The 16,838-nt window shown below is 32.4% G+C and overlaps 2 protein-coding genes across 7 annotated transcripts; one reads left to right on the plus strand and one right to left on the minus strand.

Moving 5' to 3' along the window:
- Nucleotides 1-808: 808 nt before the first annotated feature.
- On the plus strand, nucleotides 809-4,908 carry LOC114386934 (protein phosphatase 2C 50-like). Of its 4 annotated transcripts, none has more exons than XM_028347005.1 (6): nucleotides 809-1,137; nucleotides 1,377-1,445; nucleotides 1,600-2,530; nucleotides 2,632-2,964; nucleotides 3,243-3,348; nucleotides 3,995-4,908. In XM_028347005.1, the coding sequence occupies exons 3-6, from the start codon at nucleotides 1,724-1,726 to the stop codon at nucleotides 4,330-4,332; spliced, it is 1,584 nt and encodes a 527-aa protein (XP_028202806.1). In that variant the 5' UTR covers nucleotides 809-1,137; nucleotides 1,377-1,445; nucleotides 1,600-1,723; the 3' UTR covers nucleotides 4,333-4,908. The 4 variants fall into 4 exon arrangements, with proteins under 4 accessions (XP_028202806.1, XP_028202808.1, XP_028202805.1 ...); XM_028347006.1 differs by lacking the exon at nucleotides 809-1,137 and adding an exon at nucleotides 1,187-1,211; XM_028347007.1 differs by lacking the exon at nucleotides 1,377-1,445.
- LOC114386935 (mitogen-activated protein kinase kinase 2-like) lies at nucleotides 4,829-10,513 on the minus strand. Of its 3 annotated transcripts, none has more exons than XM_028347009.1 (9): nucleotides 10,360-10,512; nucleotides 10,174-10,264; nucleotides 9,035-9,169; nucleotides 7,107-7,331; nucleotides 6,835-7,017; nucleotides 6,526-6,752; nucleotides 6,069-6,114; nucleotides 5,854-5,979; nucleotides 4,829-5,089 (listed from the first exon to the last, which is right to left on the minus strand). In XM_028347009.1, exons 1-8 carry the CDS (start codon nucleotides 10,440-10,442, stop codon nucleotides 5,890-5,892), a joined length of 1,080 nt encoding a protein of 359 aa, XP_028202810.1. In that variant the 5' UTR covers nucleotides 10,443-10,512; the 3' UTR covers nucleotides 4,829-5,089; nucleotides 5,854-5,889. The 3 variants fall into 3 exon arrangements, with proteins under 3 accessions (XP_028202810.1, XP_028202809.1, XP_028202811.1); XM_028347008.1 differs by having other exon boundaries at nucleotides 4,829-5,176; XM_028347010.1 differs by lacking the exons at nucleotides 4,829-5,089; nucleotides 6,069-6,114 and having other exon boundaries at nucleotides 5,851-5,979; nucleotides 10,360-10,513.
- Between the last annotated feature and the right edge of the window lie 6,325 nt (nucleotides 10,514-16,838).

Raw genomic sequence — 16,838 nt, forward strand, 5'->3', positions numbered from 1 at the left:
AAAGTATTTATTTACGGGAACTAATTTGATATTTAAATTTAATTTGATCTACAAATTACACTTTCAGGATCTCATGTACCATTCAAATTTTATATACTATAATTTGAATTTTTTTTGTCACTAATATCACCTGACCCATATCTTCCACATGTAATTGATTAATTACTCAATTAAATTCCATGATTTGTTGCCTTTGTGCATCTCCCCTAGGCCGTGGGGATCTTCCCTTGATCTTCACGCACATGTCCTCGAACTCATCTTTCCCTCTTGGGTGCTCTCCTACTATTGGCTTTGATCATTTTTGCGAATTATTTTTGTTACATAAATGCATAAAATAATATTATGTTGGCTATGGTTCAAACTTGATCTCGATTATAGTAAGAATGTTGTTGTAAAATCAAAGCACGTTTGTAAAAAAGATACGAATGGATGAGAGATCAGAAAGAAAGACTTTTCATGTCCAAAAATCTTGTGTGGATATCGGTAATATTAAAGAAAGTGTTCTCTTTTAGATATTTGTTAGGGAATGATGTATTGATGTAACCTAACCAAACCGACCAACTAATAAACCAAACGAAAGTGCTACGTGTCAAACTCTTGCATCATTAAGCAAGGGAACAAGTGTGAAGCCTCCAACAATTTTCTTTTCTTTTCCCATCCTCTTTGGTTGGTGAACAAAAGATTTTGTTTAAGGAAGTCTTTTTTTTTTTTTTTTTTGCTTTTTTCTTAAAGATATAAAGGTAATCAATCATGAATCTATTACGTATTGTAGTTTGTTTTCATAGGATGAGACTTGAGAGTCCTTTTTATTTTTACTTTTTTTAAGCAAAGAAATCTGTGAAGAAAATACAAATGTTTCATTGTTTAAAGTTTGATACAAAAAGTCAATAATGGCATTGGCATTGGCATCTACTTACTGATGTTTTGGATCCTCCTTTTTATTCCTTTTTTTTTTTTTTCATTTTGTGAAGGTAAGCAACAACTCATTGCTTTTACGGTTTCAAGAGGTTAATCTGAATGCACTCAAGAAAGAAATGAAGGCAAAATTTATATAGATAGCAATGGCATAAAGTGGGTGGAAGTTGACATGAGGATGGGTGGCCATGTTGTAGTTGACACATGAAAAGAACATAAGAGGTAAACCCAGGGGAATTAATTTTCAATGGTGGATGTTGTTTCCCTCAGATCCAAGGAACTTCTCTTCTCATTCTGTACTATTTGTTCTTGTCCTTGTTTTCTTGTTTATTTATTTATTTATTTATTTTTATGACCCCATTCCCTTGTCTCCTTGTTTGCTAGAGAGAGACAAGGCACTGACTTTGACAATTATTTGGATTTGGGGTTTTTCTTGAATCATCTATTGTCTTCTGCCTCAGGAATTAATCGAAGATTGGTGAGAGGGTAGAGAAATTAAAGATTTTAGAACAAAACAGAGTCCAAAACAGGTGGATTAAGAAAGGGTCTAGAGGGCTATTCTAATTCTAGTATCTAGCTTCACTGTTTCAATATAACCTTTGATTTTGAATTTTTTATGTCTAAAACTAGTATTGTTACACTGTAGAGGAGATTGTTCTAAGATCTTTTGGTTTCTTGCCGTAGGTGTCTTCTCGGTGTTTATATGCCAATTGAACTTGTCATAGAGAAGAGGGTTCATGGGGTTAGCATTTATAGGATTCTAGAGGATAAGGCTATTTTTTGCTACAAAGCAAACTAAAAAAAACCTATGGAGGAAATAACTTCGACGGTTGCAGTGCCATTCACACTTGGGAATTTAATACAAAAGGAGCAAGCAGTGACAACCCACATGGAGATAACTGGTCTCAAACTCAGGGCAAATACATCATCATCTTTGATATTTAATCCTGCAGTTGAAAGTGAAAAGCACACAGATATTGGGCCACAAACCCAAATTGAAGTGTCTTCAGAGGCAAAGGAGAATCCCGTTGGAGCTGGCCTTGTCTCAGAAATGGTTAGTCAAGGAGACAATAATGGTTTATATTCTGAAAGTCTAAATCAGGCAATAAAAGAGAATGAATCATTGTTAGTTAAGGATTCTCAGTGTGATCGGCATATCTCTCAATCTGCTGCTGGTGGCAAAAGTAGTCCTTGTAGGGAGGAATCTTCTGTTTTGAGGACTAATTGTGAAAGAAATTCACCTATTATCATCAAGGTTGATGATAACATAATTGATGGAAAGTCTGGTTCGACCAAGCTGCCACATGCTAGGGAACATGAAAGTGATGATGGAAGTGGATCAGATGAGTCTAATAAGAAAACATTTGATGTGCGTTGTGAGATGCCTGAGAAGCCAACATGCTTGGAATTGAGTGGTAATACTACTAGTACTACCCCACTTTGGGGTTGCTCATCAGTTTGTGGAAGGAGAAAGGAGATGGAAGATGCTATTGCTGTTAAGCCTCACCTTTTTCAAGTCACTTCAAGGATGTTAATGGATGATCATGTGAGTGAAAACACAAAATACTCACCAGTCCACTTTTTTGGTGTCTATGATGGACATGGCGGCATTCAGGTATGCCTTAAAATACTTCCTTTAAATTATACTATTATTTTATCATTGAAGTTACTCTTTGTTCCATTCTATTTCACATAGAGGGTGTGATGTTCTCATAGGTTGCCAATTACTGTCGGGAACATCTTCATTCAGTGTTGGTTGATGAGATAGAAGCTGCAAAGTCAACTTTGGATGGAAAGAAAGAGATGGACAACTGGGAGGAGCAATGGAAAAAAGCATTCTCCAATTGCTTTCACAAAGTGGATGATGAGGTTGGAGGAGTTGGTGAAGGTAATGGTGTTAGTGTTGAACCTCTTGCTTCTGAGACTGTTGGCTCCACTGCTGTAGTTGCCATTTTGACTCAAACACACATAATAGTTGCAAACTGTGGAGATTCAAGAGCTGTCTTGTGTCGCGGAAGAGAAGCATTGCCATTGTCTGATGATCACAAAGTAAGGCATTTGATTCAAGGACTATAATATTACTTACATAAAGTTTCTTAAGTGTTTTTAGTATTGATCTTGGAGTTTCAACTTGGTAACTCAATTCACATTTAAAGTCAACATTGAATATCAAGGTGAAATTCCAATTTTGATTGGATAACAATACCAAAGAACCTAAAGAACTATAACTAAGTTTTGTCCTCGTTTCAATTTGTTTATTGGACTATTAGTTAGAAGTTCAAGCTATCTGATGGAGTAAATTTTTAACTTTATTTCATCTTTTGCAGCCAAATAGAGACGATGAATGGGAAAGGATAGAAGCTGCAGGGGGAAGGATCATACAATGGAATGGGTACCGAGTTCTAGGTGTTTTGGCAGTGTCAAGGTCCATAGGTATGTCTTTATTGTGTTGTTTTTGAGCACCAATTTATACAGGTACAAAAATTTATATATGCTCAATTCTGGCTTATTTGATTTTGCATTTCCACGACAAAAAATTTCTACACTAATCTACATAGAATGCAATGACAAGGTAAATTTTTTCTCTTGGTATAACGTTGTATCTTGATGTATACAATACCAATGTTGGTATAATATTATCTTTTGATCACAAATCAATTTGCTTAGCTTTTTTTTCTTTCTTCCCTGCTGTTAAATCGACAGAGGGGATGAGAACACTATTTTCTGTTCATTATTGGTTCAATGAGCCGTGATTTTTGGATCCAAAAGCGCTCTGATAAATAATAATACTTCAAAATATTGCTTGACGATTTAAAGAACTGGAAAGGGATAGCTCAAGCCAAGCTTTTACTTAATCTAATTTGACTTAAAAATAACATTAACATACTTAATTATATTAATTAATAAATTATAAGATTACGTAACTTTTTTCTTTTTTTACATTAATGGGAGGTAATCCGTCCCCACCACGTTTTATGGATTCTGAGTGCCTTTTCTTAATACTTATCATCCATTTTATGTATAAGATTCAAGTCATATATACTTAAGTTTAACTTTGTTTCTTGTTGTTGATTAAAAGGTGACAGGTACTTGAAACCGTGGGTAATTCCAGAGCCAGAAGTGAGGTGTCTCCAATTAGACAAAAACGACGAATGCCTCATTCTGGCCAGTGATGGTTTATGGGATGTCATGACAAACGAAGAAGCCTGTGACATTGCACGAAAGCGAATCCTTCTTTGGCATAAGAAGAATGGCAACAACTCATCATCAGAACAAGGTCAAGAAGGAGTTGATCCTGCAGCTCAGTATGCCGCAGAGTATCTTTCTAGACTTGCCCTCCAAAGAGGAACCAAAGATAACATCTCTGTCATTGTTGTAGACTTGAAGCCTCAGAGAAAAATCAAGAAAAAAGAATAATATAGATACGCATAATCTAGAATAATTGTTACATATATTCTATTATTTTAGAATAAACCATTAATTTGGTCCCTCAACTATTGCGCTCTCTCCTAAGTAGTCCTTAAACTAATGAAATTATGTAAGTAGTCTCTAAAGTATTGAATATTCATCAGTTTAGTCCCTAAACTGATACTACTATACTAACATTCAGGGACTAATTTGAAGAATTTTCCAATATTTGAGAGACTATTTAGAATGATTGATGATACTTGAAGGATTACTTGTATTATTTTTACTTTATGGATTATTTAGGAGAGAGTGTAATACTTTAAGGATGAAATTGATGGTTTATTCATCATTTTACAAGTATTTTTCAGTCCATAACATAATTTATTTATTCTATTAGCCCTTAGTTTTGAAACAGGGCTATGTAATGTATGCTAAAATTTGTTCTGCAGAGGGATGCCTCAGCTTAAGATGAGATTGAGATGTCACTGTAGAGCTGCTCCCATCAGAAAGTTAAAATATTTTTTATTGGTGTAAAAGTTTCAAGTTGTCCACTCAAGTAATCAAAACAACAACTATTGAATTGCATTATTAGTCATTGTCAAATGAGCAGGCATAAATTTTAGAAGCTGGTTTCCTTGGCTCCATTCTACAAATTCTGGTCATAGGCAACTAGGAATCCTCTTCAAGGAGTACAAATTGCAGTTACATATGAAGTGACAGCAGTACTTGCCATTTGCCCAGTTGACATAGAATGCCATATCTTTCACTGTGCAAATAGTCCAGAATATTAGTATGGAAACTTGGAAAGTTGCAAACGAGCACATCCCACATTTACTTGTAGTTTAGGTAATATCTGTAAATTATGATATTGGCTTTAGAAGAGTATTCCAATTTCCAATCTGATTAGTAGCACAATAAAAGCTCTCAACACAAAGGCTCATTTCAATAGAAATTGGAAATCAGTCATATAAAATTCTAAGCACCAAAGCACCAACCTTTGTAGTGATTACCAAGGTTTTAAAAAAGAGGAGTACTAGCAACACATTGTGACCCACTCTTTTGAACAAACACTCTATAATTGATTAAAATTTGTTGAAAACTCCAAAATCAGGCTAGAAAATCATTAGATAATAAGTGGACTTACAAAATTTGTGATTTTCAATAAATTTTTGCTAACAATAGAGTGCATGTTTAAAAGAGTGTATTGCTATCTTTTTTCTTTAAAAAAAATGGTTCGTGGTCGTGATTTAGGCTGCAATGTCAAAGTTTTTGGAGTCTCCAAATTGCCTTGCAACCACAATTTCAATCACATTTGTTTGTAAATCTCTGCAGTATTAAGGATCATGATAAAATTGCAACTGTGGCCACAATTTAAAGCCTTGGTGCTTACAATTCACACTAACAGATCACTCCCTCAATATAGAAGCAATAATCGTGACAGATCAACACATTCTGACTGTTTAGATAGTAATTTACATTCAAGAATGCCTAGTGAAGTTACATGCAGTGCAAATTTGAATAAACTGTTACCTTTGAATAAAGTCCAGGATCGGAACATACTGTGTTCTATATGGTTGCAAGTGTACATCCTGAGTTGAAGAAATAAGCTGAAAGATCCACGTTCAAGTCCTCATGCATGTTGATAAAAGGATGATTCTGTAAATCAAATCATAGATATACACCGTAAGAATGACTACTTGATCTATTTTACATGGCATACTCATATAGTTAGGATTTATGCATACTATAAGGTCCCGAGCTGACGGTCTATCCCCTGGATTTTTCTGTAAACTATAGACAGAGAAGATTGAATGAGGATCAGAAGTCTCATAAAAATGCAGAGACATAAAATTCATGACAGAATAAGTGATTGAAGGTGCCAACCTTTTAGATTTGGTTTAAACACAGATGGAGGTTCGTTCCATGAAATAATATATCTTAAAATATAAGGCTTCAGATCACAGAATTTAGGTAGACTATATAACAAAAATATGAATATAAGGCCCCACACACAATTAGATAGACTACATGTTTTGGCTACATACTCATTCTGCTTTTGAATTGTTGGCTCATCAAGTATCCCAATTAATTTCAGGATGAGACTCTGTGTGCACGTGTGTGCATGTGAGTTTTCATTTTCTTTTGATGGGCCAAGATTCTTGAGTTATATGATTTAGTTACTGAAGCATACTTAATATTTACCATGCTGAGATAAATGAGCAAAATTCTGGAGAAAAATCATCTGATGGAGCACTGGGAGAAGGTTTTTCCACAATGACTTCAATAAGCTGGAAAATATTTTCCCACCCTTCACGATCCGGTGGTGTATATGGAAACTGCCCCGTAGCACACTTGAGCAAAATCAGTCCCAAGCTCCATATATCACTTTTGTAGTTGTAGCCATGCTGGTTACCAATGATTCTTTCTGGCTGCAAAATTAGCATGATGGATAAATTATATTCCAAAGTTCGTTAGAGCAAAATGATAAATATACTCGCATTTGTTACTCACCGACATATAGCTGTATGTGCCAATGAATGTATTTGCTTGACCAGATGTATTTTCCATGATTACACTTACACCAAAGTCAGTAATCTTTACCTCCCCTCTATGATTTATCAGCAGATTAGAAGGTTTTAAGTCCCTATGGATAATATGTTTTGCATAGTGAAGATACATTAAACCCTTGAGCACCTACATTTTAGTATTAAAATAAGAGTCTAGTTAGGCATGCAGCGAAAAGAATTAAAGGTGCAAGGATGAAGTAAAATATTATTCCTCACCTGCTTGCAGATGGCAGAAAGATATGACTCTGGAATTGTTTTAACTTTGCTCAGAAGATCTTCCAAGGACCCTCCGTCCATGTACTCTAAAATGATTGATATGACACCGTTATGATAGAATGAATTGTAGCAAACAACAACATAGGGACATTGTGCTGATTGATTGATTTTTAGCTCTTGTGCTATCTGCCTGCGGATAGGCTCCTCAATAGGCATTTGGATTTCCTAAGTCATGAAGAACACAGCATAAGATACAAAAGAAAAAAGTGGATTGGAGTACATGATTGGATTTATGTTGCCATCAAAGAAATCGGATAGGACAAAACTAGTCTGTTACAAGAACCTAGATTAAGATAATGATACAGATGCAGGAATTTCAAGCTAATAAAATTCATATTGTTAAAGTAAACAACCACATACAAAATATTAAAATTTGGAAACGCTAAAAGCAGGACGAAGAACCAATATACTGGATTTATTACCCCATAATTGCTGTAATTCCAATTCAAAGTAAATGTAAATATAATGAATGACAAAAAAGAAATTAGATTTAAATACATTTTTATTCCTATAGTTTATCTCAATTATGGTTTTAGCTCTCATATTCTAAAAGTTTGGTTTTTGATCCATATACTTTTATTTAGTTTAGGTTAGGGACCCTCCTACCAACAGTATGGCATCACATGTTCCCTTCAAGAGACAACCATCTAAACCAATGTCTAGTAAGTTATTTGGACCAAAAACAAACAAGCATGTAACTATAGGAGCTCAAACTTAAAGAGAATGAAACTATAGAGCAAAAACCTAAACAAACGAAACAAAACTATATGGACCAAACATTAAACATTTAAACCAAAATTGAGATGAACTATAGGGATGAAAATGTTGATTGGATGGCAAATGCTGCTCATCTAAGCCCATGGGTCTGCATGTTATTTTGGATCCCCTCCACTTGCTCCATGTCAGCTCCTCCTATTGAGGGATGCTATGGGGCTCTCATCTCCTAGATCTGTTCCTGTCTAGCCTTCTTTTTCTTGGGGCTTAGCCCTCCTCAACATAAAAAAATAAAATAAAATAGGGATGAAAAATGCATTTAAAGTTTAAACCATATAATTATGACAGTTGCGGATGTCTTCTGTGTTTGGGGTCTTCTGACCATAACCTAAATTTGTCCCATTGAACTGATTAAAATATAACAGTTCCTAAGAAGAGATCCACATCTCAATGATTTATGTTCTGTGAAATTAGAAGGTAAAATGTTGAATGAAAAAGAAGATGGTGTTCAGACATAATGGAAAAGAAACAAACTGCAGCAAAACTAACTAGTGGAATGAAATGATTTTACTCTTCATGAAATCAAGTAATCAATTGGTTAAACTCTAATTGAGATCAATACTTTCTGGAACTTTATGTTTCCATGATTTACACTGATTGCATAGAGATATTTTTAAATTAAAAAAACCAAATTATGTGGAAAATTTTAGAACTTAGATTTGGAGTCTAACTCAACCCTACAAAACCAAAACTAATTTATAAGGTGAGAATTGTTCTCCACTTATATCTTTAATCAATGTGGGACTTCAACATGTCTTCTTTTACTCTGGGTTACCCATCATAATGTGGAACTTCAACATACCTCTCATTGTCCACAAGTACGTGATCACAATTAAGATTTACTGAATTACAATTTATGTTCTTGTGACTTACAATGATTACATGGAGATTTTTTAAAAAAAAAAATCACAAAATCTAAATTAGATTGAAAAATACCGTTTCATCAATGAAATGGATTTAATGGACAATAGGAATGATTTTACCTTTGAAATTATGATTTAGGTAGTACAAAAAAGTTAACAAAAAAAGGAAATTAGGAAAGAAACGGAAAATGCAAACTCAAAGAAAGGTATGTATGCAGCCAGCAAGTATACCTTCAATGCAAAAAACTGATTAGTCCATTTGTGTTGCACCAATTGCACTACCCCTCCATTTCCTTTTCCAATCACTTTGATTGTATCAATGTCTGCCAAACTTAACTGGTTATCTTGTGGCCTGATCGGGGGTGGCTGAAAATAGCACAAATATTAAACATTTAAACTCAAATACAAAATTATCAGAATTCAACCCTCATGTAATCTGTTTTCAAAAGTATAGTGACCAAACAAAATATTACTAAACAGGAAGACCAAGATTCAAACCCCTTGTACCAGAAACCACAATGATTGGATGCTACAAATGATTGTAGCTACAAATCTATGGAGATTGAGATCATAACATAGAATAAAAGTGAGTTACATTATTCTTCACCGTGCTTTTCTTTCTTCTCTTTGTATCTCTTAGTTGTAAAAAAAAGTTATACAAAAGGGTTTTATAAATACAAATTTTCAAATCCACCAGGTTGGTGCAATGGTATAAGGTCTTGTTGTATTCACATAAGGGACAACGATCTATTTAGTGTGAGAAAACTTGTTCGATTCTCATCTTGTATAAAATTTTCTTGGACCACACATAGCATGAGTGGAATTAGTCTCTCCCCCAATGAATCAGGTGACAAAAAAATAAAAAGAACTTTTCAAGGCATAAGAATTTTTCCAATGTGAAGCATACACTTCTCTTTCGAGTCTAGACAACACCAAAACAATTTTGTTTTCTACCAAGAACCTTGGGAGAAATACACCACAAAAATTGATAACTACAATTGTGGAGTCCAGTCTTATAAATCCCACAATTGAATTTCATATTTCCAAAGTGGGCTTAAGTCACATATCTTGCAATTGGATCTTAGCATCTTAAATCGAATGGAAAGGGAATTACAAGCTCATTTTATTTAGTAGTTCATGAAGTGGATGATATCTCCTGAACACGATGTTTTCCTTCATCAGCTTATCCTCCATTTATTTATAGAGAAAACGAATGTAAGAGAAATAAAACCAGAAATTAAATTCATTAGCAATCACTAAAGATCAAATCCAAAAGGAGAAACAATTCACCAACCCAATTGAATACACACACTTTAAAACAAGCAACTAAAAAAGTGCAAAATATAAAAAAGTTAAGAGAAACATGTTACAGCTTCCACTTCATTCTCAGAGACAATTCGAACTCCTTCATTATTGACAAGCAAGTCACCAGCCTTAAACGTTCCACTTTCAGGCTCAGACCTGCCAAATACCCACAATTCCAATTATCCAAAACAAAAACCATACACAAAACAAACACATTCATTGACACAAACAAAAGATCTAGAGAGGCTCACCGGAACTTTGTAAATGAATCACGATCAGATGCAGCAGGAACTGTGAGTTTGAGACCAGAGCTTATGCTCCCTGCTTTCTTCATGATTATGATTATGTGCTCTTAGTGGGGTTCCCCAGCTCGAAGAGAAAATTTTCTTTATTTATAGTAAGATTTTGTATTAATATAATGAAAATATGTGTGCAACTAAGTGTGGTTGTATTATATATTATGTGCAAGTATTTTAAGTTGAAAGTGAAATGTTTATTATTTTGAAGGATTGTGGTACAAGACTTTGACTTGCAATAAGGACTAAAGCAATAAGGTTTGAAGTTTGAAGACGAAGACTTGTCTTGACTTTTCAGACATTTTATTTACCCGCGTCGCATGCTCTCTCTTCTGTCTTTTTTTTCTCCGGTCGGCTACTTGTGTTCTCACGTGCAATAGCAAATAGTAAGTTTTCATTTAATAATTATTTGAAAACTATGGGCACGTATCTATTGAGAGTTATCTTCACAAGAAACTAATATGAATTATATAATTATAAATAATTACTCTCATATTAAAAAAATTACTCTTGTTGGATACATTTCCAACAAGACATAAATAAATTTATTCGATGAATGTTTTATACTCAACGATTATAAGATTCAGACCCTTTAAAATGTTCCTCTCACTTTATATAAATAAAATCTTTTGTCTTGTCTGTGTGATAAGAGGAGTGATACATACTTTTTTTAAGATTCTCTTTATCATTAATTAAACATTATTCATTATTATAAAATTATTAGTAAAAATCATTAAATAGGAGGTAAGACTTATTAAATTTTGTATTTTTTTAATAATTTTTAGTTAATATATTACTAGCATATCTCTTGTAACAATAACTAACTCATTATAAAATAGTCTGAGATAGAACATTTTTATGATTTTTTTTTTTCATTTTTTCTCTTTTATTTATTTATTTATTTATTTATTAATTTGCCATTTTTCTCATAGATATACAATACCTACCTACTCCATTATTTAATACACTGCCAATGTTGCTTTAAGTTGGTTTTCTAATTTCTGTATCCAAGAAAAGTCAGCCCATTGACAATAAGAAGAGTATGTTATCTTCTTTTTTTATTGTCCCCTCCTCTCTTGTGAACACAAACACAGATCCTGTAAATTTTATTCAATAATTAAAACAACTGTTATTATACTATATTCATTTCAGGTTTTTCAACGTTGAATTAATATTGCTTATATTTTAAGGGTGGGCTTGGCTGACTATATTTTAAACTCGAGTCCGATGACAAAAAAACTTAGGTCAATAGATGATTATGAATAATCCATCCGAAAAATACAAACCACTCTATTAGTTTGGATTTTCATTGTTGAAAATCAAGGAAGAGAAATAAAATACTTGTTCACATTTATTCTTCAATCTGACTTGTTATTCAGCCGATAATCTTGTGCGGAAACCATTGCTGTTTTCTCTTTTCAAACTTCATTGCAACGCAATAGGACAACTGTTGGAAACATAAGGGAACACAAAGTTAAAAAATCAATTGTGTAATCATATTAACTTTGTGTTGATAGATGGACAAATAGTAAAGTTGGAATGAAAATTCGAGTATCAAATTCACAGGGACTTTGTTTGTATTTATGTGAATGAATATTTGATTAAGAAAAAAAAGTGAAAAAAAATTAATTTGAAAAGATTATGAGAAAACACTAATTTCAATTGGTGGAAAATTAAATCAAACAAGAGAAGAAACTAAACAAGAATTTAAATTATTAATTAAAGACAGAAAAATTAGAGAACTCAATAATATTATAGAAGCAAATTCAGAAGATAAGAATGGTAGGAACTTAACCTACCAGTGCTACTCTTTGATGTAATGTTAATTATTTTTTTCTATTTACAATTATTCTAATTTACACTTGCATCTACTAATATACTCTAACTTTGGTCCCCCGCATGAAAGAGTCTAATTTATCTATTTTCTCTCCCAAGTTCATTTGCAAAGCTAAAATAGTAAATTGCATTAAGAATAAAGATGTGTAACAGGCAAAACAAATATAAACTTATCCCTAGTAATGACTTTATTTAGATACATTTTTCCAGGTCTATTAGAACATAATGTTTCTCAACACTATCCCTAAAATTTACCATGCAAATGGGTGATCAAGCCACAAACAATAATATTAAGCACAATAAAGGATAATGTAAATGTAATATTATTAAATAGATAAGAAGACAAATTACATCAAGAGTAGTTGAATGTCAAGTCTAATTGTCATGAAAGTTTTATAATTGCAAAAGGAAAATATTTAGCAAACGGAGAAAAGATAAGAAAGGGAATGAAGGAAAGGAATGACTCTCAATGTTTATTTCTCCTTCTTCTAACTTTTGCCTTTTATAAGAAATTATATTCTCTTGGAATTTTTGTATATATTTTCCTTCTTCTCTCTTCTTCTTTTATAGGTGTAGATTAGTGGACTTCTTACACTAAGTCCGTCTTTAGTTTCCTTAATTAGTCATGTTTTCCTTAATTAGTATATTTTCCGTGATTAGTCATGATTTCCTTAATTAGCTCGTTTTCCTTAATTATTTCTGTCTTTGGGAATTATCTTGCTTTTTGGACTTTATTTAACTCACTAATCATCCTAAGTTCATCACTTTTAATATTTTTTGCACAAAAACTTAAATGATATTAATTTAATAATTATTTGCTCAAAAAAAATCATGAGAGAAAAATTACAAATTCATATATGATTTAACCCTAAAATATATTCATAATTAACTGTTATCACTTTAGAAAATAATTTATTTCCATAGTTAATTATAGTTTATTGAATTTTTATTACACTTGATTATTATGTTTGGATGTAGACATGTGGTAAGTGAAAAATAATTAAATTTAATCCATTTTGTTTTAGCTACTTAAAAGAATAAGTTTTATATTAAATTTACAAAAGAAACATGAAGTTGTATGTATTAGTTGATTTTGTATTTGAAATAATCAATTACTAGAAATAAAATGAAAAAAAAAAGTAGATAAAAAACTATTAAATTTTAAGCATAAGTTTAAAAATTTTTATCATTTGAAAAAAAATATCTTGCCAAATACAAATAAAATATAGTCAATAAAGAGCCTTTCAAGGTACAGTACAAAGAAGCTCGTGGTTGGAAAAAAAATTAGAAAAAGGAACCATACATTACTCTAAATTAATAGTCCAAAGACTGACTTTCTTTATGGTCTTTTCTGATCGAGATAATGAGTATTTTAATCATTTTCTTGGTCTATTTCCTTTGATGCTGCAAGGATGACCGACCTTGGTGTTGGGCAGCAATCAATTGACATAAATCAAATTGTCACAATGTTAGAAGGACAAATAAATGCCAAAAGATAGGTAAAATTTGCAACCGTGTCCAAAATGTGTCCCCAGAATTTATATCACTACTAAACCTTATCATTGTCCTAGCACTTATATATATCATTACGATATGCTTTCATTTTTTATTTCTACGGATAAAAAAAAAAACTCATTCTAATGACTGATGCAACCCCACCACACCATCAGATCTGGATTTTTATGCATTTTAATTTTTCACACATTCATGTATTCAGCAATTCAAAATCAATCGTGTCATGAAAATCAGACAGTTCATATCTTATTTCAATGAATCATGAGTAAAACACACATTTGCGATCTTCATCCAATGGTTACAAATACTGCGACTATGTGAATGCGTATAAATTTAACCGCACTAAATCTGGTCTCCACGCGATGTCACTCCTGATTATCCGTTCCAACCCAACTCAGCAAATCAGCAACAAATCAGATACCAAAGAACAAGAAACTAACCTCCAACTGTCAGTATTTTCTTTTCTTTTTGGTCTTGTTTATGGAGTTAACATATTGGAAATCGATGAAAACCAAGTTAAGGGTAAGGTTGTGCGAGAACAAGCACAAAACCAAGTCAAATATTATGCAAATGCATCTGAAGCTACCTCACTAGACAAAAACTGCGTTATCTGCAATAAATAGATAAGGGTTTCATAATATTAGAAAATAAATTGATGTTTTAATTAGTTATTTGTCTAATAAAAAATAAAATAGAGTTTATTTTTATAAAATAATAAAATAACGAGAAAAAAAGTAAATAATAGACTCAGAGTATGCTATAAATAGAGACATACTAGCTCATTTTTTACAATTAGAATATGTTTTTCTTTTCTTTTTTTCTCTCTCAAAACTCTTTCTTTTTTTTTGTATATATTCAAATCTGTCTCAATAAAATTATGATCTCAGACTTTTTAACCGTTAGATTGTTCTAAAATTTGGACACCACATTCAGAATTCATTTTCACACATTCCCATCATTGGGATTTGCGAAATAATATTGATAGAAAAAGAAATAACCCTCGCACAAAGAGTGAAATTGATATTCTAATCTCTTCTCCTTCTCTTTAATGCTTGAAAACCCTAGTAAAGCAACTAGGGAAAAAGCTTGAAAAATCTTAAGGAACCGTTAGAGACACCTCTATCACTGCCAAACTGCACACGTGAGTCCGCTTAAAAGAACACGTGTAAGGATCCTTAGAGAATCAAATTGGAGTTTATTTTGAAATGTTTATTGTATTGTAATTCTGCCTTTATGATTATAATCACAAGATTATTATGTTTGACGGACCAATTGATGCTCTGATGCGAATTGGTTGATAAAACTGAGTGTTCTTCGTTTTTTTATATTTTTGAACCTATGATTTTGATTCATTTAATTTTGATATGATTATGTGAAATTGTTTAAAGGGTTTTACTCTCCATGTTGTGAGAAACATTTTTGTATAATTTATTTGTGTTTTGGACAAGATTTACTAGATTAGCATGAGAATTAGATTGTTGGAAATGTTCTTTGTCACATTTTGGTCTCATAAGCTTATTACGGGTTGATGATTATAACACATATATATGTATATGAATTGTTAAAATAAATTAGGAATTAATAGTTTCAAATAATAAAATTAAATTGAAAGAAAATTAATATATGAAGATTCAATGATAAATACTTTCAATACATTTTTAGTTTAATTATTTATTAACTCTTTTTAATTGAAAACAATATAGTTCGATTTAATATATGCATGTTTTGTGTCAGGTAAATATTAATACTATGTGATGTTTATATGATTCATAAGGTGTGATAACATGTTAAGTTGGGATTATAACATTGTGATTAAGATTTGGTATATGTGATAAATTGAGTATGTGTTGAATTATAAGATATATGTATATTGAGATTTTATACGCATTGAGTTGTGAGCTATGAACTATACAATCACACAATTGTAAGACCCTTAAGGGCAACAAGTTAATGTGCGACGAGTATTGTGATGGGATCCACTGTGGAAACCCGACGAGTTGAATCACTTTGAGGCACGACGAGTTAAAATGATTTTGAAAACAATTGAATAGTTGTGTGTATTGCATAGTTCAAACTCCAATGACACATGTATGATTTTAAATGCCTGTTTTAATGTGATGATTAGTCATATGAACATAACATATTAATATTATTATTGTGTGATATGTATATGATGAATGAGGCGTGATAACGTGATGTCTTGGGATTATAAAAGTGTGATCAACTGTGTATAAATGACAAGTTGAGTATGTGTTAAATTGTGAGATCACACGAGTATTGAGATGTTGTGTGCATTGAGTTATGAGTTATAAACCATACAATTACACGATTGTAAGACCCTTTAAGGACGACGAGTTAATACGCAAAGAGTATTGTGATGGAATTCATTGTGAGAACCTGACGAGTTGAATCACTTTGAGGCTGGACGAGTTAAAATTATTTTGAAAACAATTGAGGAGTCGTGTGTTTTGTATAGTTCATAGATAGAGTCTGCATGTTAAAATGTTTTTTGAGTTGGACCTGAATCAACAGGGAGAGACCCTAACGGACTCTTCGGAGTTTAGGCCTTGGGGGTAAATACACCCGATTTGAGTGCTCCTTTAAGCTTGTGTCGATCCCACATGGTTGGAGCATTCTCGCAAAACAGTGTCACCCTGACTAGTAAGAGTGACCTAACTTATCAGTGTGCGGTCTGTCTTATCATGTACTCCTAGGCGCCTGATGAGATTTTTCATTGACATGGTATCACATTGCATATAGGATTGAGTCTTAGTTTATCTGTTGCATAACGCTTATGTAATGATCATTGTGACTTGTTACGTGATGGTAGGTAATGAATTGTGTGAGTGTGAGATGTTGTGTTGTACTTGAGATGTGTTATTCTGAACACGTAATTAATGTGAAGGTGTGGAATGTAATTTTGTGATTAAATCCTTGGGACGTACGCAATGAGTAGTAAAATTATGTGAATTGTGCTAAGTTGAGTTTGTTATACTTATATTATATATATGTTTTCGTTTATCTCTACATGGTTAGGAATGTGATAACTCATTCCCTGGGTATTGTTTATGTTTGGATCTTGT

This window comes from Glycine soja, chromosome 15 (genome assembly GCF_004193775.1).
Source record: "Glycine soja cultivar W05 chromosome 15, ASM419377v2, whole genome shotgun sequence".
NCBI lineage: Eukaryota > Viridiplantae > Streptophyta > Magnoliopsida > Fabales > Fabaceae > Glycine > Glycine soja.